At 42.9% G+C, this 25,870-nt stretch overlaps 1 protein-coding gene across 3 annotated transcripts in view; it reads left to right on the top strand.

The window, feature by feature from the left end:
• The window catches only part of LOC137423720 (disintegrin and metalloproteinase domain-containing protein 12), a 205,245-nt gene that overhangs the window by 772 nt on the left and 178,603 nt on the right, over nt 1-25,870 (top strand). For all 3 annotated transcript variants that reach the window (XR_013622792.1, XM_068111167.2, XM_068111166.2), the window contains exon 2: nt 21,505-21,611. Coding sequence is in view for 2 of the 3 variants with exons in the window: in XM_068111167.2 (XP_067967268.2) it covers nt 21,505-21,611 (107 nt within the window). In the remaining variant the exon portion in view is untranslated. The remainder of the gene's footprint in view (nt 1-21,504; nt 21,612-25,870) is intronic.

Below are 25,870 nucleotides of genomic sequence, written 5' to 3'. Positions count from 1 at the left end.
AAGTTTCTACATCAGTGGGGTGTTCTAAAAGTTTCTACATCAGTGGGGTGTTCTAAAAGTTTCTACATCAGTGGGGTGTTCTAAAAGTTTCTACATCAGTGTAGACCTAACTCTACACTTTAGAACATACAATTATAATATACAGTTCTAAAGCTTTCTACGTTCATGGTATGTTCTAAAAGTTTCTACATCAGTGTTGTGTTCTAAAGCTTTCTACGTTGATGGTATGTTCTAAAAGTTTCTACATCAGTGTTGTGTTCTAAAGCTTTCTACGTTGATGGTATGTTCTAAAAGTTTCTACATCAGTGTTGTGTTCTAAAGCTTTCTACGTTGATGGTATGTTCTAAAAGTTTCTACATCAGTGTTGTGTTCTAAAGCTTTCTACGTTGATGGTATGTTCTAAAAGTTTCTACATCAGTGTTGTGTTCTAAAGCTTTCTACGTTGATAGTATGTTCTAAAAGTTTCTGCATCAGTGTTATGTTCTAAAAGGTTCTGCATCAGTGTTGTGTTCTAAAAAGTTCTGCATCAGGGTTGGGTTCTAAAAAGTTCTGCATCAGTGTTGTTCGAAAAGTTTCTACATCAGTGTTGTGTTCTAAAAGTTTCTACATCAGTGTTGTGTTATAAAAGTTTCTACATCAGTGTTGTGTTCTAAAAGTTTCTACATCAGTGTTGTGTTCTAAAACTTTCTACGTTGATGGTGTGTTCAAAAAGGTTCTACATCAGTGTTGTGTTCTAAAAGGTTATATGTTGTGTTCGAAAAGGTTCTCCATCAGTGTTGTGTTCTAAAACTCTCTATGTTGATGGTGTGTTCTTAACGTTTATACATCAGTGTTGTGTTCTAAAAGTTTCTACATCAGTGTTGTGTTCTGAAAGGTTCTGCATCAGTGTTGTGTTCCAAAACTTTCTACGTTGATGGTGTGTTCTAAAAAGTTCTGCATCAGTGTTGTGTTCTAAAAGTTTCTACATCAGTGTTGTGTTCTAAAAGTTTCTACATCGGTGGCGTGTTCTAAAAAATTCTACTTTGGTGGTGTGTTCCTAAAAGTTATACATTGGTGGAGTGGTCTAAATAAAAAGGTTCTACATCGGTGGGGTGTTCTAAAAGTTTCTACATTGGCGGTGTGTCCTAAAAGCTAACTACATCAGTGGTGTGTTCTAAAAGTTAACTCTATTGGTGGTGTGTTCTCGATGTGTCTACGTCGTTGGTGTGTTCTAAAAAGGTCTACATTGGTTGTGTGTCTATGGTTCCACATTGGTGGTGTGTTCTAAAAAGGTCTTCATTGGTTGTGTGTCTATGGTTCCACATTGGTGGTGTGTTCTAAAAAGGTCTTCATTGGTTGTGTGTCTATGGTTCCACATTGGTGGTGTGTTCTAAAAATTTCTACTTCAGCGGTGTGTTCTAAATAGTTCTACATTGGTGGTGTGTCTGAGGTTCTACATTGGTGGTATGTTATAATATACAGTACACTGTTAACTGTGATAAGTTGGTGTTATTATACATATTATATGTTATAATACATAAACACCACCAATGTGTGTATACATAATATGAAGTTGTATTTTCTATCTGCTGTCCATCAAATAAAATGGCCCCACCGGTAGTAACCCAATCATATTGCATACCGTTGGAATCCTCTTGGCAAATGGAGGTGCAAAAAACATTCACAAACCTACAGTGTGCCCAGTCTTCCCATGCGCAGGTGTTTGCCTCCGCATGCGTAGACGAGGCACGCTGTAGGTTTGAAAATGTTTTCTTGCATCTCCTTTTGCCAAGAAGATTTCAACGGTATGCAATGTGATTGGGCTACTACCGGTGTGGCCGATTCCAAAGATGGACAGACAGACAGAAACTACTTTTTACAACAATATCCCAAACACTCCACAAGTCAAGCCTGTATGGTAGGGTTCCAAGAAGGAAGCCATTACTCAAAAAAACCCACCTTAAGTCCCATTTGAGGTATGCAAAAAAACACTCCGGATATTCTGAAGCCATGTGGCAAAACATTTTGCGGTCTGACAAAACCAAGTTAGAATTTTTGGCCTAAATACAAACTGTTATGTTTGGCACAAATCAAACACAGCACATCACCCAAGGAACACCATCCCTACTGTGAAGCATGGAGGTGGCAGCATCATGTTATGGGGATGTTTCTCATCAGCAAGGCTTGGGGCACTTGTCAGGATAGAAGTGAAAATGGATGGAACAAAATACAGAAAATCCTAGAGTAAAACCTGCTGCGCTCTGCAAGAAAGCTGAAATTGGGACGGAAGTTCACCTTTCAGCATGACAATTACCCGAAGCACACAGTCAAAGCGAAGTGTTACGGATTCGGCACTTATAATTATTATTGCTGTTATTATTATTGTTGTGGGTTCTAAGTATTATGGTTATTGTTGTTTAAGGGAAATGGTTATTGTGGTTAAAAGGTTAAAAGCGCTCATGGTAAAAATGAGACAGGAAATTGGATCGTGACCCGGAAGAAAAGGAGCGAGGAAGAGGAGGTCGGAGAAGAAACGTGTCTTGAAGCTCCGTTGCGAGCGTGGTCGAGCGAACGGCGTCGAGGGAACTTTGAGTCCGTGAAAAGAATCTCGTGCGATTGGTGATATCGCCGGAGTATTATGGAGCCTGCGTAGTCGGGTATCGGCATTGAGATTCCGGAGAATCCTTGCCTAGAAGCTCCGGCTCGAGTGAGAGCCGTCCGCCATTTCGCACCGCGCGCTGCCTTCATCGGAAAAGGTTTTTGTCGCGTCGGCTGGGCTTATCCTCCGGTGGTTTACCGGGGACGGCGGTGCAATAAAGCGGCATTCGAGGAGTACACGGCGATTCGCTGATTGAACGGCAAACGTGCACGCTGGCGCATCTTTGGAGATTTTCCATTCTACCGTGAGTTTCCTGGGTGTTGGACCACGTGACTTCTGTGTCGCTTCGACCGTCTACGCCTCGATTGCCCTTGATCGGACATTGTTCCAACGATCGCCGGAGCGAATCAACTTCACCTTGAAGGTTATAGAGACATTGAGGAGGTTCTTTCCATGTACTGGGAACAGTGAGTTCGATTACTTTAACAGATGGTACCATCCTAAGATATTGATTGTACGGTGGCTGGCTATCATGGTTGTATCATTATTCCTGTGTGATTTTTAATATATTCTTTTTGTTGATAATCATTGGTGTGGTTTCGATCTTGATTTTGACACGGAGTAATATATTTCTTTTCTTCCGTGGCTCCTCCCGGGGTTCGGGGGTATACCAAGACCAGGGGGTCGGGGAGGAGCACGTAACAGAAATTGGGGGCTCATCCAATTGACTCGTGGGTTCGAAATTGGGTCTGCGTCCGGGATCTAAAAATCCCCTAAATTTAGTCTGGGAAAGAATTTCCTAACATTCCCAGAATTCCCAAATTTGGAACTTTTTCCAACATTCCCAAAAAATTAAAAAAAAATAAAAACCCCCCAAAAAACCAATATATATATATATATATATATATATATATATATTTTTTTTTTTTACATTTCTTGTGTGAAAGTTAACAGGTGTTAATAATAGTCACCATGGAGTTTGACGCAGAGAAGTTTGCAGTGACCCCCTAGTGAAGCACAGTTCAGAGCGTTAGTAAAATCGGACCTCTTGAAATTGGCCAAACATTTTAGCTTGGAGGTCCGAACTAATATGAGGAAGGCAGAGATGCAGACAGTGGCTCAACTGCTAAACTGGCCTGAGGAGTCCCGGACCATATTAGTGCAAAGTGTTCTGGTGGGTAAAGCTCAAGATATTTATTCGGCTTTACCGATTGACCAATGTGCAGATTATGAGGTATTGAAGAAAAACATTCTCAAAGCCTATGAATTGGTCCCGGAAGCTTACCGGCAAAAATTCCGGCATGCCAGGAAGAGGGAGAGTGAGACCCATGTGGAGTTTTCCATAATGAAAGAAACCATGTTTGATAGGTGGTGTGATTCAAAAGGGGTTGGGAAAGACTTCGAACTATTGCGACAATTGATCCTGGTGGAGGAATTCCAACAGTGTGTCCACGAGGACATTCAAGTACATCTGGAGGAAAGGAAAGTACCAAAGCTGTATGAGGCAGCAACCATGGCAGATGACTATGCCTTAACACACAGGATGGGGTTCCACAAACCGAACTTCTCGCCTAGACCTAGCCAGGGGAGCTATGGTACATCAGGGGCGGAGAACGAAAATTCATGGGGGCGGCCTCGATATGAAAATGAGGACCACTCTGATACCACGACTTCTAGAAATCCGAAGACAGCAGTTCCAAGGCAGACTTATTCCCCGGGGGGCTCGAGACAAACCACGAGGTTCTCCTCCAGGCGTACTTGTGCTTTTTGCCATAAACCTGGACACTTGATGTCCCACTGTTATGCTCTGGGAAAGGAAAATCAGGAGCAGAGTTCGTCTAGTACAACTCCGAATGCAATGGCCAATGTGAGAAATCGCCCTCAAAAGGGTTACCAACCATTTATTTCAGAGGGGTTGGTGTCACTGGGTGGAGACCCGACCAACCGGAGACCTGTTTGGGTGTTGAGGGACACAGGAGCACATCAATCTTTAATGCTGGAAGGCATCTTGCCATTGTCAGAGGAGACGGCAACTGGTGATAGTGTTCGTTTACAGGGGAGTGGTGGCTGTGTTAGAGCTCCACTTCATGCCATCCATTTGGAGTCCAATTTGGTGTCAGGACCGGTCACCGTAGGTTTACAAGCCACTCTTCCTGTAGAGGGAGTATCTGTTGTTATCGGGAATGATTTGGCCGGTGGTCAAGTTTATGGTAACCCGATGGTTGTTAAAAAGCCCAGCAGGGACAATAACACCACACCAGTTAGGGATGGCGACAAATGTAGCAAGTTATTTGTAGGTGGACTGAACTTCAAAACAAAGGAAGAAGTTCTGACCTCTGTCTTTAGCAAATATGGACCGCTTTTAGAAGTGCGGTTGGCAAAAGACAGGGAAACGCACCAGTCAAGAGGGTTTGGCTTTGTCACGTTTGAAAGCACAAAGGACGCCAAAGAGGCAGAGAAGAATTGGAATGGTAAGGATTTGGAGGGTCGGACCATAGCCGTAGAGAAGGCAGGCCATAGGCGGCGAGGGGGCTACAGAGGAGGACCACGGAGTAGTGGTGGTGGCCGCAATCGATATTATTATGGAGGTTTCCAGAGTTATGGTAGCTCCCGAAGGAAGGATTAGCCGAGCAGTGGCTGAGAAGGAGACCGCTATTCATGTGACTACCGTGACAAGTGGTCCAACCGTGATTGTTAGGAAAGTTAGAAAGAGTTGAAGCACTGAATGCTGCAGAGCAGCCGAACCAAGACTCCTACACGGATTAACCGTGAACGCCACGTTCCTAAAGGCGTCCATGTAGTGAACTTCCCGACACGGATTAACCGTGAACGCCACGTTCCTAAAGGCGTCCATGTAGTGAACTTCCCTACACGGATTAACCGTGAACTCCACGTTCCTAAAGGCGTCCATGTAGTGAATATGTCCAGGCCTCACCACCCAACCACCATGGAACCTGGCCCTCAGCTCGGCCTCCCGGAAAAAGTGTTATCGATTTGCTTGACTCTGGATTTTTGATCAACCCCTTAACCTTCATTCAAAAGAAACTACAGACTTGGCATTTAATATGGAATTTTTTTTTTCCTTGACTTGGGTTTACTTTCTTAACTCAGTCTATCAATCTGGTGAGTTTCTTTTACACTTTGGTGATTTATTTGTTAAAAGAACCATGTCACTGATTGTCTGTCGCAGCAAGAAGTCAACAACAGGATTATATCACAGGTGGCGTGGCAAAATGTACGGACAGGTGCATTTGATGATTGGCTTCACAGTCGGGTATACAAGGGTTGTTGCGTTCTGTATTAGTGGAAAACAACTGCTGCACGTCTCCAAATGTTATTGCCACTTCCTCTGGAGATGGTCCGTCAACTCGACAATGCTGTTTGTCATGGAGTGGTGGCTTTACGAAATTACGGCATGAAAGACCGTGCTATTGCTCGGCAGTATGGCATCCCTCAAGGTCAGGTGTCAAAGATCCTGAAACGAAATGCTCAGAGGGGTGTCCCTACTCCAATACCGAGGCCAAGACGTCCCCGCAGAACCACAAGGAGGGATGATCGCCAGCTGCACCGGTTTGTCCGCAATGGCCGTACCAATTCAGCTAATCGGCTTAGGGCTGAGTGGCAGCAACTGACAAATGTGCCTGTATCCAGAAGGCTGGTCAACCAACGACTGGTTCAAGCAGGCTATCGTGCCAGGCATCCCCTGAGAAAGCCACACCTGACCAGACAACACCGCCAGCGCCGATTGCAGTGGGCCAGAGAGCACCGTCAATGGCAGCCAGGACACTGGAATCACGTGATCTTCAGTGACGAGTCTAGATTTCTGGTCTATCGTCAAGATGGCCGTGTCCGAGTGCACAGACAAGTGCATGAAGCCGACAACAAAGATTGTATAGTGCCAAGAGTCCAAGCTGGAGGTGGTGGGGTGACCGCTTGGCCTGCTTTTCATGCAGGGGGAAAAACTGACCTGGTTGTTCTGAATGGAAACCTGAACCAGTTCAAGTACAGGGCCATTCTGGAAGAAACATTGCTTCCATTTGCTCGTGCAGCCTTTCGAGGAAACGTTGTCTTCCAAGATGACAATGCACGGCCTCATCGTGCTCGCATGATCCAACACTTTCTTGCTGACCGTGGTGTAGAGCATATGGAGTGGCCTGCCATGTCCCCGGATATGAATCCGATAGAGAACTTGTGGGCAGAATTAACGTGTCAAATCGACCACTTGGACCAGCAGCCGACCTCTGTGCGTGAATTGCAGCAGGCTATTGTCACTGCATGGCAAGCGATTCCTGTCCAAACCTTGGCAAATCTCGTGAACAGCATGCCTCAACGTGTACGTGCTCTCCTGAATGCTCGTGGGGGTTACACGAAGTACTGAACTGTAATTTTACTGTCCGTAATCCCAGTCGTAATTTAATCTTTGTTTTTGTTAACAAAAATTTGGCTAATGTGCAAAATAAAGAGATACTTATGGAAAACGTACAGAAGTTTAACACAGTCCTGTCCATGAATTGAGTTCGATGTCAGTTTACATCACTTTCAAGGATCAATTTATTTGTTTCGAAATGTCAAATGTGGTTTTTGTTTCTTTTAAAGGTCACATGAACAAAATCTAGAATAATTTCAACATAATTCCAATGAACTTTTGGTTCTAAGTCATCTTGAAAAGTAAGTTCACCCCCACAAAAAAATATTCCATATTAAATGCCAAGTCTGTAAAAGTAAAAATCAGAGGTTGATGAGATGGAGTTTGGCTTTGCAGGGGTTCAACTTGGAAATTGAACATGTAAAGGGCAGGGACAATGTCATGGCTGACGCTTTGTCCAGAGTCAATTAACGTGGGAAATCTCTGTGGGTGGTTCGAAGTTTGTTGCTTTATTTTTGGGAGATATTGATTGTTGTTGCCCACGGGAATTGATGATTTGGGTTGTGAGTTTACTTTTGTTTGTTTAAAGAGTTTGCCTGCAAAGAAAGTTTTCGCTGTGTTCAAACTTTCTTTCATGAGGGGGGGAAGTGTTACGGATTCGGCACTTATTATTATTATTGCTGTTATTATTATTATTGTGGGTTCTAAGTATTATGGTTATTGTTGTTTAAGGGAAATGGTTATTGTGGTTAAAAGGTTAAAAGTGCTCTTGGTAAAAATGAGACAGGAAATCGGATCGTGACCCGGAAGAAAAGGAGCGAGGAAGAGGAGGTCGTGAGGAAAAGGTCGGAGAAGAAACGTGTCTTGAAGCACCGTTGCGAGCGTGGTCGAGCGAACGGCGTCGAGGGAACTTTGAGTCCGTGAAAAGAATATCATGCGATTGGTGATATCGCCGGAGTATTGTGGACCCTGCGTAGTCGGGTATCGGCATTGAGATTCCGGAGAATCCTTGCCTAGAAGCTCCGGCTCGAGTGAGAGCCGTCCGCCAATTTGCCCCGCGCGCTGCCTTCATCGGAAAAGGTTTTTGTCGCGTCGGCTGGGCTTATCCTCCGGTGGTTTGCCGGGGACGGCGGTGCAATAAAGCGGCATTCGAGGAGTACACGGCGATTCGCTGATTGAACGGCAAACGTGCACGCTGGCGCATCTTTGGAGATTTTCCATTCTACCGTGAGTTTCCTGGGTGTTGGACCACGTGACTTCTGTGTCGCTTCGACCGTCTACGCCTCGATTGCTCTTGATCGGACATTGTTCCAACGATCGCCGGAGCGAATCAACTTCGCCTTGAAGGTGATAGAGACATTGAGGAGGTTCTTTCCATGTACTGGGAACAGTGAGTTCGATTACTTTAACAGATGGTACCATCCTAAGAAATTGATTGTATGGTGGCTGGCTATCATGGTTGTATCATTATTCCTGTGTGATTTTTAATATATTTGTTGGAACCCATCTGTGGATCGGTCCCATCGGCCGATGGGTCTGACCCGTTTGCGGATCCGCAGATGGGTCGCCCATCGGCCGATGGGCGACCCATCTGTGGATGCACGAGAAATGACAATGCAGACCCATCGGCCGATGGGTCTGCGCCATCTGCGGATGTGTTGTTCACATCTTGTTCACATCTTGTTCAAGTTCATCACAAACTTGACGTTGTCGTATTGTATCCATGTTGAATGCAATGATGGGAATGATTGAAAACGTGACCCAGGCCATATTTATACCATGTCTATTCACACGCCAGACACAAGACGTTTTACATAAACACTGAGGGCCTCATAGAATCACATAATGCGTTATTGTGTTTATATAATTGACAATGCCCCGATTACGAAGCCACACCTTCATCTTTAGCTTTGGGGTGATTAAGGCATGCCAGGAATTGCTATATAAACAATGGAGAGCTGAGTCTGCCAGTGCCACCAGCGAAGTAGACCAGCGTTTTTAAATGGAGCGACATTATCTTATTTTTATCTTATCGACAAACGGTTATCGACAAACCACATGTCACGGACTGCTTTATAAACATTTATGACATCAATTGCTTATTTTTAGGTTCAAATAAACATACTCATCCACCATTGATGCATACACATTCCTTCAAGGTGAACAACACATCCGCAGATGGCGCAGACCCATCGGCCGATGGGTCTGCATTGTCATTTCTCGTGCATCCACAGATGGGTCGCCCATCGGCCGATGGGCGACCCATCTGCGGATCCGCAAACGGGTCAGACCCATCGGCCGATGGGACCGATCCACAGATGGGTTCCAACATATTCTTTTTGTTGATAACCATTGGTGTGGTTTCGATCTTGATTTTGACACGGAGTAATATATTTCTTTTCTGCCGTGGCTCCTCCCGGGATCCGGGGGTATACCGAGACCAGGGGGTAGGGGAGGAGCACGTAACACTAAGGAACAAAAAGAGAAATGTTGAGTGGCCCAGTCAGAGCCCTGCCCAATCGAAAGTTTCTACATCAGTGGGTTCGGGTTAGCTCAGTATCCAATCGAAAATATGTGGCATGACTCCACCGATCTGGGCTTTATGGCAGAGTGGCCAGACGGAAGCCTCTCCTCAGTGAAAGACACATGAAAGTCCGCTTGGAGTTTGTAAAAAAGCACCTAAAGGACTCTCAGACTGTGAGAAACAAGATTCTGTGGTCTGATGAAATCAGCCCTAAAGCCCAGATCGGTGGAGTGTTGCAGTGATGGTTGTCCTTCTGGAAGTTTCTCCCATCTCCACACAGGATCTCTGGAGCTCAGCCAGAGTGACCATCCGGTTCTTGATCACCTCTCTTACCAAGGCCCTTCTCCCCCGATTGCTTAGTTTGGCCGGGCGGCCAGCTCGAGGAAGAGTCCTAGTTGTTCTAAACTTCTTCCATTTAAGAATTATGGAGGCCACGGTGTTCTTGTGAACTTTCAATGCAGCAGAGATTTTTGGTAGGCTTCCCCAGATCTGTGCCTCGACACAATCCTGTATCTGAGCCCTGCAGACAGTTCCTTCGACCTCATGGCTTGGTTTTTGCTCTGATATGCATTGTCAGCTGTCAGACCTTATATAGACAGGTGTGTGCCTTTCCAAAGCATGTCCAATCAATTGAATTTACCACAGGTGGACTCCAATCAAGGTGTAGAAACATCTCCAAGATAATCAAGAGAAATGGGAGGCACCTGAGCTAAATTTCAAGTGTCATAGCAAAGGGTATGAATACTTATGTAAATGTGATATTTCAGTGTTTTCTTTTTAATAAATTTGCAAAACTTTCTAAAATCCTGTTTTCTCTTTGTCATCATGGGGTATTGGGTGTAGATTGATGAGGGAAAAATGAATTTAAACGATTTCAGCATAAGGCTGCAACATAACAAAATGTGAAAAACGTGAAGGGGTCTGAATACTTTCAGAATGCACTGTATGACTGTGCAGTGTCTGTCCTGTCCTGTGTTGTCACTGAACTACTCCCTCAAACTTTTGTGAAATCGTACCAAACTTCTGGTATGCACCTATCACTCCCGTGGGTATATCCTAAGGGTATTTGTTTTTCGAAATTTTTTGAAAAATATATATTTTTTAAACATTGTTTTTTAAAATTTTATTTCATCAACTTCAATTATTTATGAAATGTAATATCACGTATTTTACAAAAATACATTTGTGAAAAATCATTGTTTGTATTATGATTGGTGTAAACCATGACAAAACAGCAACTCAGGTAAAGTCATAGCTCTTTATAATCTACAAATCTGCACGGTGTCTGTGTTGTGACTGAACTATTCCCTCAAACTTTTGTTTCCATGGCGGTGAAGTGTCTTTAATAACGTGGTTGTGAGGTGTTTTAAATTATGTGGTGGTGAGGTGTTTTAAATTATGTGGTGGTGAGGTGTTTTAAATTATGTGGTGGTGAGGTGTAATCGTCCCAAACTTCCAGTCTGCACCTACCCATCCCCTATGTATGTGCTGAGGGGTTTTAATTTAGAAAAAAAAAAAAAAAATTCCAACTTAAATCTTCAACCTAAATTGCTTATAAAATGTAATATCACAAACACTACAAATAAATTTGTGCAAAATAATTGTTTGTATTATGATTGGTGTAAATCATGACAACACAACAACTCAGGTACAGTCATTATCCTCAGCTAAAATAAGCCCATACCTCAGCAACGACAGCCAAGCGAGTGTGTGTGTGTGTGTGTGTGTGTGTGTGTGTGTGTGTGTGTGTGTGTGTGTGTGTGTGTGTGTGTGTGTGTGTGTGTGTGTGTGTGTATATATATATATATATATACTATATATATATACTATATATATATATACTATATATATATATATATATATACTATATATATATATACTATATATATATATATATATATATACTATATATATATATACTATATATATATATATATATACTATATATATATATATATATATATATATATATATATATATATATATATATATATATATATATATTATATATTATACTTTATATATATATATATATATATATATATATATATATATATATATATATATATATATATATATATATATATATATATATATATATATATATATATATATATATATATATATATATATATAAGTTCAAAACACACCTGGTCACAAGTATGCCGCACTGACCGGGTCCTCAGTCGAGGTCCTCAGCATCATCCCGTTTCGGCCCTTCAACCTCGATACGGTCAGCTAAGGTGGGCCAGCAGGGGCACATACACATCCACATGCAGCAACTACACCTGGATGCGTACATACCCCCACCCCCAGCCAGTGCCAACGCAGACTACAACAGCAATACCTCCACATCCAGAATCCACAGCACCAAACAAACATGGTGGAACACTCAAACACCCACCTTTATACCCTTCACCACTCACCAACAATACACACATCTACACACATACACACACAACACCAACCAACCACCTACCCTTACAACCTACACCACTCAACATACAAAAACACACACACTCATGCAAAAATTCATTCATGCAAAAACACACACCCTCACCCACTCACTCACTCACTCACATACACAAAATAAGAAATAATAATATATAGATAACAATAATATAATAATAATAAAGATATATATATATATATATTGTCGCGTTCCCGGGGTTAACACCCCTGGGGACAAATAGCCTATCGAGCTTTACACTCCAAGGCGTTCAATGAAATGGCAGACCTTCTTCATACGCGCAAGGAGTAATGGGGAGTGACGAGACTTACCTGCATGGCGTACGCGGCACGGGTGGTTTTCTGAATCACCGACAGATAAACGGGACAGGGCGAGGAATTAAAATGCAACAATAATGGTTTAATAAAAATAATTCCAGGAACAAGAAACGCGCGGTCGAACTAAAATCCTAATCGAGTGACCCTCCATATGGACTCGTATACAACACAAGGGGAAAAATAAATGGAAAATAATGCGTGTGGATTTGCTTGTACTCAGCTCTGAGCGGCTCTTGAAGTTGAACCCCGTTGGGAATCGTCACAGCCTCCACGTCCTTGCGTGGGAAAACATGTCTTGGAGCGCAGTTCGTGCGTGGAACCAGGCCTTAGTGCGCTGTTCGTTCACTCCAGCCACGCTCGTCCTCGTCGTCCGCTTCTCGAAGTAGCCAGGGCATACGAACTACGACCGCTGGTGTTGAATGTCCCGATCAGGAGAGTAAATGCGAAAATGCCTGTTTGTCACTAAAGCCAGGACCCAAGAGGAGAAAATGCGCGACTGCGTCCGCCTTCCACGAACACCAGGAACCGAGAGGGATATACAACTGCTCGTAATGGAGGGCAGTCCAGAGAGGGGGAAAATGTCGGGACCCAAGGGAAAATGTCGGGAAAACGTCGCGCCATGCCCTTATCATGTCGGGACCCAAGTCTTTTGTACCCAGGGCTATTACGTCATCCAACGACGTCGCGCCATGCCCTTATCAGCGAGTCCCATCTCATCGCTCTATGGTACCCTAACCAATCACTGCTCTTCAGGGCGTGGCCTCACAAACATGCCTATATGGTGTTACGACATGGCGGCTGGTAGCGCCAGCGGTATTGTTCAATGACCTATCCCGGTTTTTATTTAATGCTGTTGCATGCCAATTCCTTCCTGTTAGTGTGTGTGTAGTGTCATAAGGAACAAGAGGAAAAGTACAGAGGTGCTTTACATACAGGGAATTTAGCATTAATCCCTAACTCATTAACATAACCCCACCCCTCGTCATGGGGACAATAATACACTTATGCAACATCCGATCTAACGGATTCCCTACTTATGGTACATGGGGTTCTTCTTCTTCATCGTGACATTCGGAGCACACTATATGATACAATTCTACCTGGACTCAGGTATTGCATTGCCTACCCCTCCCCATAAACGTAACTATATATATATATATATATATATATATATATATATATATATATATATATATATATATATATATATATATATATATATATAAATAAAATAGTATTTGCTTTCAAAGGTTTCTTGACAAACTACAGTATTCCCACATTTATGTCTCGTGGAAAGTACTTCCTTGTAACTCAAAAGTACATTTTAAACGAGTTCTCTATTTGACAGGAAATATGGTTTTCACTGATAATGTGAGAAAGTTTAATTCCAAGATTACTTTGCTCCGTCAGTGTTCAGAAATGTACAATCTTCTAAAATTCTGTGATTTTAAATACTCACCTTGCATTGTCGGATAACCAGCCAGGTAAGGCTTGAGGGACTCTTTGCAGTTGGTGGTGCCTCCATTTTTGAATGTGTATCTTCCCAACTACAACCAATTTTTTTTGCATTGTTAATTTAACTTCTATCGTTGTGGGAACTCATTAAGACAAATAACAAGCAAGAAGAATTCCATAAGATTTTGAATCCACTTTTTAATAAGTGGTTGTGAAGAGGAACTTGATAAGACAACTGTGCAATGAAAGGTAAAAAACAACATATTCCCTACATACACTACATGGCCAAAAGTATGCGGACACCCCTTCTAATTAGTGGATTCGGCTGTTTCAGCCACACCCATTGCTGACAGGTGTATACGAGTATATAATCAAGCACACAGCCATGCAATCTCCATAGACAAACATTGGCAGTAGCATGGGCCGTACTAAAGAGCTCAGTGACTTTCAACGTGGCACCGTCATAGGATGACATCTTTCCAACAAGTCAGTTCATCAAATTTCTGCCCTGCTTGAGCTGCCCCGGTCAACTGTAAATGCTGTTATTGTGAAGTGGAAACGTCTAAGAGCAACAACAGCTCAGCCGCAAAGTGGTAGGCCACACAAGTTCACATAATGGGCCCGCCGAGTGCTAAAGCTTGTAGCGCATAAAAAATCATCTGTTCTCGGTTGTAACACTCACTAACGAGTTCCAAACGGCCTCTGGAAGCAACGTCAGCACACCATCTGTTCGTCAGGAGCTTCATGAAATGGTTTCCATGGCCAAGCAGCCACACACAAGCCTAAGATCACCATGTGCAATGCCAAGCGTCGGCTGGAGTGGTGTAAAGCTTGCCGCCATTGGACTCTGGAGCAGTGGAAACGCGTTTTCTGGAGTGATGGATTACGCTTCACCATCTGGCAGTCCGACAAACGAATCTGGCAGTCCGACAAACGAATCTGGAAACGACAAACGAATGCTACCTGCCCAAATGCATCGTGCCAACTGTAAAGTTTGGTGGAGGAGGAATAATGGTCTCGGGCTGTTTTTCATGGTTCCGGCTAGGCCCCTCAGTTACAATGAAAGGAAATCTTAATGCAGCAGCATAAAATGACATTCTAGACGATGGTGTGCGTCCAACTTTGTGGAAACAGTTTGGGGAAGGACCTTTCCTGTTTCAGTATGACAATGCTCCCATGCACAAAGTGAAGTCCATAGAGAAATGGTTTGTCGAGATCGGTGTGAAAGAACTTGACTGGCCTGCATTGAGCCCTGACCTCAACCCCATCGAACACCTTTGGGATGAATAAGAACGCTAACTGCGAGCCAGGTCTAATCGCCCAACATCAGTGCCCGACCTCACTAATGCTCTTGTGGCTGAATGGAAGCAAATCCCCACAGCAATGTTCCAACATCTAGTCACTAGTGGAAAGCCTTTCCAGAAGAGTGGAGGCTGTTATAGCAGCAAAGGGGGGACCAACTCCATATTAATGCCCATGATTTTTGAATGAGATGTTCGACGAGCACATACGGGTGTGATGTTCGGGTGTCCACATACTTTTGGCCATGTAGTGTATGTTGTTTAATGGGGTATTTTTCACAAAGTCAATCAAACCGTGTCTCCCCCAGACCATTCAATCATGAATCCATTTATGTTGTGAACATAACACTACCAGTTTAACCATTCGTAGTGTGGCTCCACCATTATGCCATGATTTGTTTGCTTTTGTTCCAAACAATGATGATTCATGTAATTTGGAGTCATTGATGGAATTTTTGCCTCACATTCCAAAAATGACCTTGAAAGATAAGAACAAGCAGATGGTGCAGACTTGGTTATTGAGTGGAAACATTTTTTGCAGTTTGCTGTGAATTTGTTTTATGTGCGGAAAGAAGAAGAAGAATAAAAAAACGTTACGTATACCATTTAAATTGGCAGCATTTTTACATCATTCAGCAAAATATGGTAACGGTTTGTTTCCTAAACTGCCAAAAAGCAAAATTAACCAACCACCGGTGAAAGGGGTGCTGCTTCATGGAGCTTTGCCATTCCCTTTTCTGAAACTTGGAGATTGGACAGGTTGCAGGCAATCAACAAGTAGGTTTGTCCTCAAATGATCCATCGTTGATATCTGTTATTATCTATCGAAGTAATTTTCAAAACACGAGTCAAAAATGCAAGAACACGTCCCGCTACCTTGAAGCGTTGCATGGTTGCAGCAATGGAGAGCAAATACACAAGTCTGGTGTGGATACGTCCTCGTGTTGCAAGAATTTGTGTCCCATGCGTACAAAGTTCACCATCATCGTGATCGAGAATTGGTCAATAAACAAATAATTATAAAATATTATTCTTACTAAAAGGTGTGTGTGTGTGTGTGTGTGTGTGTGTGTGTGTGTGTGTGTGTGTGTGTGTGTGTGTGTGTGTGTGTGTGTGTGTGTGTGTGTGTGTGTGTGTGTGTGTGTGTGTGTGTGCATTCACCTCCATTTTGATAAGGGATCATGATTCATGGACCAACTTGTGAAGTTTTCTTGTTCTCAGAGTTTTGTGCCGAGGGTTATTTTCAGGATTGTCACCGAGCCTTGGACAGCTTCCAAATATAGTTTGTTTGTCCTAATATTCCCAGGACTGTTTTTAAGATCTCTATCGTTTTTCTTTATCATTTCCGTTGCTTCAAACAAACTGGTCCTTCCAGAATTTCTTCACTTCATTTTTGTGGTTTTGGTATTTGGTCATTTTCTTGACTTCTGCATTGTTTGTGCCAAAATCGTTGGGTACTGACACCTCAATTATCAATGCTACCTTTTCTTTTTTTTATACCTAAGTACGATATCTGGTCGCAATGCTTTGTTTTCTATGTTCATGATCGATGGGTTAATCAGGTCGTACATGGGTGTTACTTCCTTGATTTCAACTCTCACTTTTGGTTCAGGTTTCCATTATTTTTCTGGAACTGGGATTTTGAAAATTTTAACCTCGTGCGTGTTAAGCGAAAAGCGGAGTTCGGTAACTGTTTCACTTTTACTGTGTGTCTGTCGATCTGTCTGTCCACAAATGTCCGTTTATGTTCGAGGAACAACTTAATTTCTTTTGAATGTTATATTGTGAACACAAATAGGAAAACAAACCTGCAGTTTTGTAGGACTTTGGCTTTGAAGTCGCCCTGATCACACATGCGCAGAGCAGTGCACTAATTTTTACTCTGTCTGTGGCAGTCAAACACAAATTGAAAATTGTTTAAAATAGGAAACTTACCATTTTCAACGACGTCATAAAGGACACAAACATCAGGCACAAATAACTAATGTGACAGGGTAAACAAGAGGGGGAATTGCTTTGATATACATGTCCCATACCGGTCCCAGTGAATGTTCTTGTTCGAAGCGAAAAGGGCATAACTCCGTGAAAAATTAGCAAAACGCCCCAAAACTCAAACTTGTTCTGCAACTTATCATAATAAAGCCATGTACCAAGTTTTAGTTGAATATATTAAAGACTATATTCAGCTTCCTCATGTAATTTCATTCTGATTTTGAGCAGAATTGTAATCATTTAGATGTTTGAAAAGCTTGAGAGTCTTGGACTCAAAATCAATGTTTCCATTTAATTTGAAAAAAAAAATTGATTTCCAGTTTGATTTTATTTGAAAAAAAAATAATTCAGATCAATGGAAACATTCGTTTTCGGATTCAGAACCTCTCAAACTTTTCAAAAATGTAATCTCAACAAAATCGGAACGAACCTTAAAATCTGGACATATGGAACCTGATTAGTAAAGAAATAAGAGCAAAAGTCTAACAGCGGCGTATCCGGGCTTGTAAAATATTATAAACCACAAACACGTATGATTAGCTTTTTAAACAGTCGCTAATGCTGTTTATAACATTAAACAAAGAAATTTGGAGGAATCCAGACATCCATGAGGTAAGTTTTACTTACAGAACTGAGGGAAGATCTACTGTAATCTATATACCCCACAAGGGAGGTGTGCTCCTTTACCAAGCAGCTAGCTAGCGCTTGCCAATCCAGCCGTTCCTTAAGGGTTTTGAATTAATGCTTGCTTAATTTTTGAATGCTTGCTTAAGCTTAATGCTTGCTCGAATGCTTTAACCACTTGGCGATCTCTCCACAAGAAACTTCGTAAATGAACACACACCCAATGTTCTTGAGACCCAACCATAGAGAGACTGTAATCTATAACCCAAAGAGGAATGACCTTTCCTGCCACTCTCAAAGTGAGCGGGTGTTTACGCCGTAATGACATCATATACGTAATGACGTAGCATGATGGCCGGACACAAACATTCCGCTACTTTACTACTTTAATATATATAAGATATACAGTGCATTCAGAAAGTATTCGGACCCCTTCACTTTATTCACATTTTGTTATGTTGCAACCTTATGCTGAAATCGTTTAAATTCATTTTTTCCCTCATCAATCTACACTCAAAACCCCATGATGACAAAGAGAAAACAGGATTTCAGAAAGTTTTGCAAATTTATTAAAAAGAAAAAATTGAAATATCACATTGACATAAGTATTCATACCCTTTGCTATGACACTTGAAATTTAGCTCAGGTGCCTCCCATTTCTCTTGATCATCTTTGAGATGTTTCTACACCTTGATTGGAGTCCACCTGTGGTAAATTCAATTGATTGGACATGATTTGGAAAGGCACACACCTGTCTATATCAGGTCTCACAGCTGACGATGCATATCGGAGCAAAAACCAAGCCACGAGGTCGAAGAAACTGCCCGCAGAGCTCAGAGACAGGATTGTGTCGAGGCACAGATCTGGGGAAGCCTACAAAAAAATCTCTGCTGCATTGAAGGTTCCCAAGAGCACAGTGGCCTCCATAATTCTTAAATGGAAGAAGTTTGGAACAACCAGGACTCTACCTAGAGCTGGCCGCCTGGCCAAACTGAGCAATCGGGGGAGAAGGAACTTGGTAATAGAGGTGACCAAGAACCCGATGGTCACTCTGGCTGAGCTCCAGAGATCCTGTGTGGAGATGGGAGAAACTTCCAGAAGGACAACCATCACTGCAACACTCCACCGATCTGGGCTTTATGGTAGAGTGGCCAGACGGAAGCCAAACAGTTCAATCTTGGTTTCATCAGACCACAGAATCTTGTTTCTCACATTCTGAGAGTTCTTTAGGTGCTTTTTTGCAAACTCCAAGCGGGCTTTCATGTGTCTTTCACTGAGGAAAGGCTTCCGTCTGAATTCTGAATGACTTTTTCATTTTATATCCATGTGCTGAACATACAAACATTTTATACCAATGCTTCTCTGCTTAATGTTAATGTGTCTGTCCCTTCTCCCATAAACAACACATGGCCAGAGAGGGAGGTGCATCCGCTGTTAAACAGTCAAAATAAAACTGTAAAACAGAATTGAGGAAGACATGATGGAGTCTCTCCTCAACGTCTTTGTAAATGGACCAAAAGTCAAGGAATCTGGTGAGCTTATCATCGGGACACGAGAACAGTGGAAGAAGATGAAGGACGGGATGAATTTGTCCAAACCAGTCAAATGGGCCGTGGTACACCTTCAAGAGGTGATTGCATGATGATAGACTCTTCTTCGGTACCATAAGAATCTAAAACTGACGATGAGACTATAGAAGATTCCCCAGAGTGTGAACAAGATTGTGACTGGAACTCACAGTGAGATCAATCAAATTGCGTTATCCAATCCGATTTCACTTCGAAGATACCAAACCTTTTCAAGCGAAACTTTTAAAACCAGAAACTCTTCATATTTCATGGTATTTGTTCCTTTGACAGGCTTTGAAAAACATCAATTATTCAAGGAAACTTCCAGAAATAGAACTTTCTTTTTGCAGAAAGTTATTTTTCATAAGAAAAATCTGATTTAATTGTTATTGTCACATCCCCTGCTACTCCCCATCTCATTTATTGTTATGCCCAAGTACGTCACAGACTACTAAACCAAATGACAGTTACAAGGAAATCTGCCGGTATTGCCAAAACTGTAGGGACATCCATAGACTTTGATTATTGTTTTGTTTTTGTTTCCAGATCATAATGCAAATGTGAGTGGCATTGTGTGTCCGAAAAACATGACAGAAGACAAACAAGAACGTGGCAGAATCGTGCAGAAACGTTCTAATTTCAACATAAATTCAACATTTGTACTTGCGTGCTTCCCCCTCTCTCCCCATCTTGTCTCCCGCTCCCTCTATTTCCTCTTATGTGTCCGTTTGTTTTTGTTTTGTTTTTGTCATTAGTGTTAGCTCTCACACGAGCCTCGAACTTGTATACAAAAAAAACCAAAAAAAAAACCATGTGTGATGACAACTGAGGTTTAAACTGATAGAGGATGGTCTCACTTTCAAGGTAATCCTCAGTCTAGAGACCAGACTGTTTGTATCGACGAAGCTCATGAGCTCCAATATTGGCAATTTCTTCATCTGTTCTCAAGTCAATGACTGCTGTATGACAGTAAGACAACAGTCGTATTCTTCTTGAGACCGATCTTAAGCAGGTGATTTGTAAAGCAATTTTTTTTTCAAGAAATCAGACAAATTGTTGCCTTCATTGGATACCCAAGGATAACTGAATTTGAGTACTTATGCTCAGGTAATCTCAACCACCAGAACTTTCAGTGGCCTAAGTACGGCCCCTGGATTCCTGTCCTGGCAGACCACTACTCGCTTCACTCGTCGAATCACAGACATCTACTTTAATTAATGAACTAATGACCACTAATGACCCTCGTGGTCCCCCTGTGCTGTCTTTCCCTCGTGGTCCCCCTGTACTGTCTTTCCCTCGTGGTCCCCCTGTGCTGTCTTTCCCTCATGGTCCCCCTGTGCTGTCTTTCCCTCGTGGTCCCCCTGTGCTGTCTTTCCCTCGCGGTCCCCCTGTGCTGTCTTTCCCTCGCGGTCCCCCTGTGCTGTCTTTCCCTCACGGTCCCCCTGTACTGTCTTTCCCTCGCGGTCCCCCTGTACTGTCTTTCCCTCGTGGTCCCCCTGTGCTGTCTTTCCCTCGCGGTCCCCTGTGCTGTCTTTCCCTCACGGCCCCCCTGTGCTGTCTTTCCCTCGCGGTCCCCCTGTGCTGTCTTTCCCTCGCGGTCCCCCTGTACTGTCTTTCCCTCGCGGTCCCCCTGTACTGTCTTTCCCTCGCGGTCCTCCTGTACTGTCTTTCCGTCGCGGTCCCCCTGTGCTGTCTTTCCCTCGTGGTCCCCCTGTGCTGTCTTTCCGTCGTGGTCCCCCTGTGCTGTCTTTCCCTCGTGGTCCCCCTGTGCTGTCTTTCCCTCGTGGTCCCCCTGTGCTGTCTTTCCCTCGTGGTCCCCCTGTGCTGTCTTTCCCTCGCGGTTGTCAGCTCTTTCACGAGCCTCGAATCAGTATACAAAAAAAAAAAAAAAAAAAAACTAACTCGGACAACTACCTCAAAACTTTATAAAAATCTCAAACTCTTAAACTTGAGCAATTTACATCCATCTCTGTCTATATAAGTTATGTATGCAAAGGCTAGATGCCCTTTTGGTGTGTTGATGTTCACTGTGACTGACTGTGACCTAAAGCCCATCAGATTGTACATGTAGTAGTAACATGATGATATAATGCATCCTTTGCAGTTATTGCAATGCAAACACTTTAAATAAGTTATATTTTGAGCCACCACAGGTCCTGAGTCTAAACCTCAGAATGTGTTGGATTTGAATCCAGAAGGTTTGTCTTTCCAGGGAGTTCCATGAATAACACAGATAGCAAACATCCTGCTTATACCAGCCAGGCTTGTTTTGTGTCTGAACATGACCCCGTCCATCCATGTCTTGGCAGCTGGCCATGTATTCTCGGGACATCAACACGTGACATCGAGAGAGGAGGTGTTCACACCCCAGAGGCTCCGCACAGGAGGCAGGTCCATCCGCAGCTTGGATGCTCAGGTGGGTGACGCCCATCACTCGTAAGTAGAGCGACGCATTCAGAATGTCCTCGGAACCACTGATGAAATGTGAATGTTTTCATTTTTTAATTTGCAAGTATCTTTAATTGGTGAGAAAATATATTGAGAATTACCTCATAGCCTGGAATTAAATTGCATTAAATCAGACTTTTTCCACCTTCATTTACACATCGTCACCCACAACTTCCAAATGAAAAACAAATTCTACAAAGTTCAGATAATTAATTAAAAATACAAAACTAGCATATCCTTGGTCGGATAAGTGGTCTTCCCCACTTTTAATAGCAATTGTGAATTATCTCAGGTGTAACCAATCCTGTGTTAAATTGCTATGATTCTGATTATTTGAGGATAAAATCAGCTGTTCCTGTAGGTTTCCTCTGATCTAATGGGTAGTGCTTCACAGCAAAGGCTCAACCATGAGCACCAAATAACTTTCAAAAGATCTCCGGATGGAGTTATGGAAAGGCACAGATCAGGGGATGGGGATAAACATATTTCAAAGTCCTTGAATATCCCTTGGAGCACAGTCAAGGCAATCGATAAGAAGTAGAAGGCATCTGGTACCACCAAGACCCCGCCTAGATCAGGCCGTCCCTCTAAACTGGATGACCAGGCAAGGAGGAGACTGATCAGAGAGGCCACCAAGAGGTCAATGGCAACTTTGAAAGAGCTACAGGCCTTCATGGCAAAGACTGGTCACTGTGTGCATGTGACAACATCCCAAGCACTCCACTAATCTGACCTGGACGGTAGGGTGGGAAAAAGGAAAGCATGACCCAAAAAAGCCCACCTTGAGTCCGATTTTAGGTATGCAAAAAAACCACTCTGGAGATTGTCACGCATGTGGCAAAACGTTATCCACCCAGGAGGGACACTTAGTCAACAAAGATATTCTCGTTTTGTATTTTTAATCAATTGTCTGAAGTTTGTAGAATTTGTGTTTTTCTTGGAAGTTGTGGGTTACGATGTGTAAATAAAGGGGAAATGTTTTTGAAAGATTGTATAGACGTTCTATCGGCATTGCATCTATGTATGTATGTATGTATGTATGTATGTATGTATGTATGTATGTATGTAGGTATGTATGTATGTAGGTATGTAGGTATGTAGGTATGTATGTATGTATGTATATACATATATATATATATTTATGCATATACATACACGTCAGTGTCATGTCACATCTAGGGTCAGTGCGCGCCCTTCGTTTAATACATTATTCCTAACTGCAAACCTCTTATCTGGTGAAAATAAGTACAGATACAATGTGTCAGTGTGGCAGAGGACATTTGCTGCTTCCAGATCTGCAGCAAGTGTTGTTGTTGTTGTTGATATGCAGCCTATGGCTGCTGGGCTGCATTTTCTGGGGGCGTGGCTTTGCCGCTGATGCAATGCCCCCATTACCAGTCAGCTGGTATTCATTTTGCCAACCTCAGCCAATCATCCTTCTGAGTCAACCCACCTGGTGTTAATTCAGCAGAATGACAGGGGCTTGAACTCAGGACCCTAAGATCTCGAGCCAGTCACCTTAACCGTTAAGCCAAACACCAGGCGTCACAGCAAGTGTTGTGATGAGATTCGGTGCTTCGTCAAGTTAGAGGGTTCGATTTGCGGGTATGTACTGTACACACACATACACGCAAGCACACACCTCACATGGTTCATGTCTGATTACACACACACCTCACATGGTTCATGTCTGATTACACACACACACCTCACATGGTTCATGTCTGATTACACACACACACCTCACATGGTTCATGTCTGATCACACACACACACACACACACACACACACACACACACACACACACACACACACACACACATACACACACACACCACATGGTTCATACCTGATTACACACACACACACACACACACACACAAACACAAACACACACACGCAAGCACACACCTCACATGGTTCATGTCTGATTACACACACACCTCACATGGTTCATGTCTGATTACACACACACCTCACATGGTTAATTTCTGATCACACACACACACACACACACACACACACACACACACACACACACACACATACACCTCACATGGTTCATATCTGATTACACACACACACACACACACACACACACACACACACACACACACACACACACACACACACCTCAGATCTTTCATATCTGATTACACACACACACACACACACACACACACACACACACACACACACACACACACACAACTCAGATGTTTCACATCTGATTGCACACACACACACACACACACGCACACACACACACACACACACACACACACACCTCAGTAGTTAATATCTGATTACACACACACACACACACACCTCAGTAGTTAATATCTGATTACACACACACACACACACACACACACACACACACACACACACACACACACACACACCTCACATGGTTTAAACCTTCGATGACGTGTTCCCTTTATTGTGCTAAGAGCAGTTGTTGCTAAACTTCCTTTGATTTGGCCTGGATGTGGCTTTCTGTTGCACCACGTTGTTCCCTCTTGGTACAAACACAGACCTTAGCCACACAAACATCGTGGAAAGCGCTTTTCCTTCCCAACAGTTTTGATTGCTCAATGTTTAATCCTGCAACGACTTCAGTGCAACAAGCACCTCGGGGTATAACTTGTTTAAACACAAGGTAAACCACTTAAATCTTAACCTCTTAACATCCACAACATATTCCTTTTTAGTTGACCAAATGACTGTCTATTTATTACGTACAGTGCCTTCAGAAAGTGTATTCACACTCCTTGACTTTTATCACATTTTGTTGTGTTTCAGCCTGAATTTAAAATGGATTAAATTTAGGTTTTTTAAACACTAATCTACACATAATAAATACCCCATAATGTCAAAGTGGAATTTTTTTCTTAAACTTTTATTGGGCATCCTCAGACTGGACTCCAAAGCCAAGCAGCATTTGAACATTTATTTATTTATTTATTTTTTTGTAAACAAGGTCGAGGCTCGTGTAAGAGCTAACATTGATCACAAAAATGACAAATTGACACATAAAACATAATACATATGATAAAGGGAGCGGGAGAACAAGATGGAGAGCAGGGACATCGGGAGATCTTTGGGAGGGAGAGGGCTTGGGGGGGGGGGGGGCATGATAAGGGAGGGAAGGGGGGGGGGGTGGGAGAGGTTATAAAAATACGTGGACGCTGCTAGGACTTCCAGGAAAGAAGTCGGTATTTCAAAAAAGTGGAATTGGGGTGAATTAACGGGGGTAGAAAAGATCAAGGTTTTGGATGGGGGAAGATAAGAGATGGTGGTGAACAGCTGTTTTAAAGACCTGGAGGGAGGAGTGGGATAACTCCCATACTTATCACATTAGTAGAGTGTGTCTGTCAACTTTAAACACATGAAGCTGCAAGATGTTTCAAAATATTTCAAAATAGGTCAAAGGATGGCTGAGATATCGCCTGGACAAACAAGAAAGAAAAAAAGAAAGAAAGAAAGAAAACAATAAACAAAACAAACAACCAGAGTGAAAACTTAGTACTCCCTTTCAGCGTGCGTTACTGCCGAGCCCCCTTTGGTGCCCGGCAATGACGCTTTGCAATGCCTGAAGATGGCATCGGAAAGGATCGGTGTACAATAAAAAACCGACACATAAAACATATACTTAGGGTCACGGTAGACAAGATGTGGAGAGAGGGGGAAGCACACAAACACAACATTTGAGAGAAGGGACATCGGGAGATCTGTGGGAGGGAGAGGGCTTGGGGGGAGGAGGTGTGGGCTGGGGGGGAAGTCGGGGGGGGGGGGGTTGGGAGAGGTATAAAAACACATGGACACTGCAAGGACTTCCAGGAAAGAAGTCGGTATTTCAAAAGTGGATCTGGGGTGAATTAACGGGGGTAGAAAAGATCAAGGTTTTGGATGGCGGAAGATAAGAGATGGTGGTGAACAGCTGTTTTAAAGACCTGGAGGGAGGAGTGGGATTGAAGAGAGTGAGGGAGTTTGGTCCAGACGTGGGAAAAAGAGGAATGAAAGAGTGAAGGTGAATAGAATAGAATAGATTTTGCACAGGCCCAAGTCTTCCCTTTGCCATCCTAAGTGTATAATGGTGTACAAAGGCTTCACCCAAAGTGTCATGCAATATGGCTGCCCCTCCCAGGTCGAAATCCCAAATAAAACAAATAGGACAAATCCAATAAAAAATCCCATAGGAAGTTGGACCAGTATGATCTCCT

Source organism: Myxine glutinosa, chromosome 3, assembly GCF_964187855.1.
Source record: "Myxine glutinosa chromosome 3, kmMyxGlut1.1, whole genome shotgun sequence".
Lineage (NCBI taxonomy): Eukaryota > Metazoa > Chordata > Myxini > Myxiniformes > Myxinidae > Myxine > Myxine glutinosa.
This window is presented reverse-complemented; position numbering and strand designations above follow the sequence as displayed.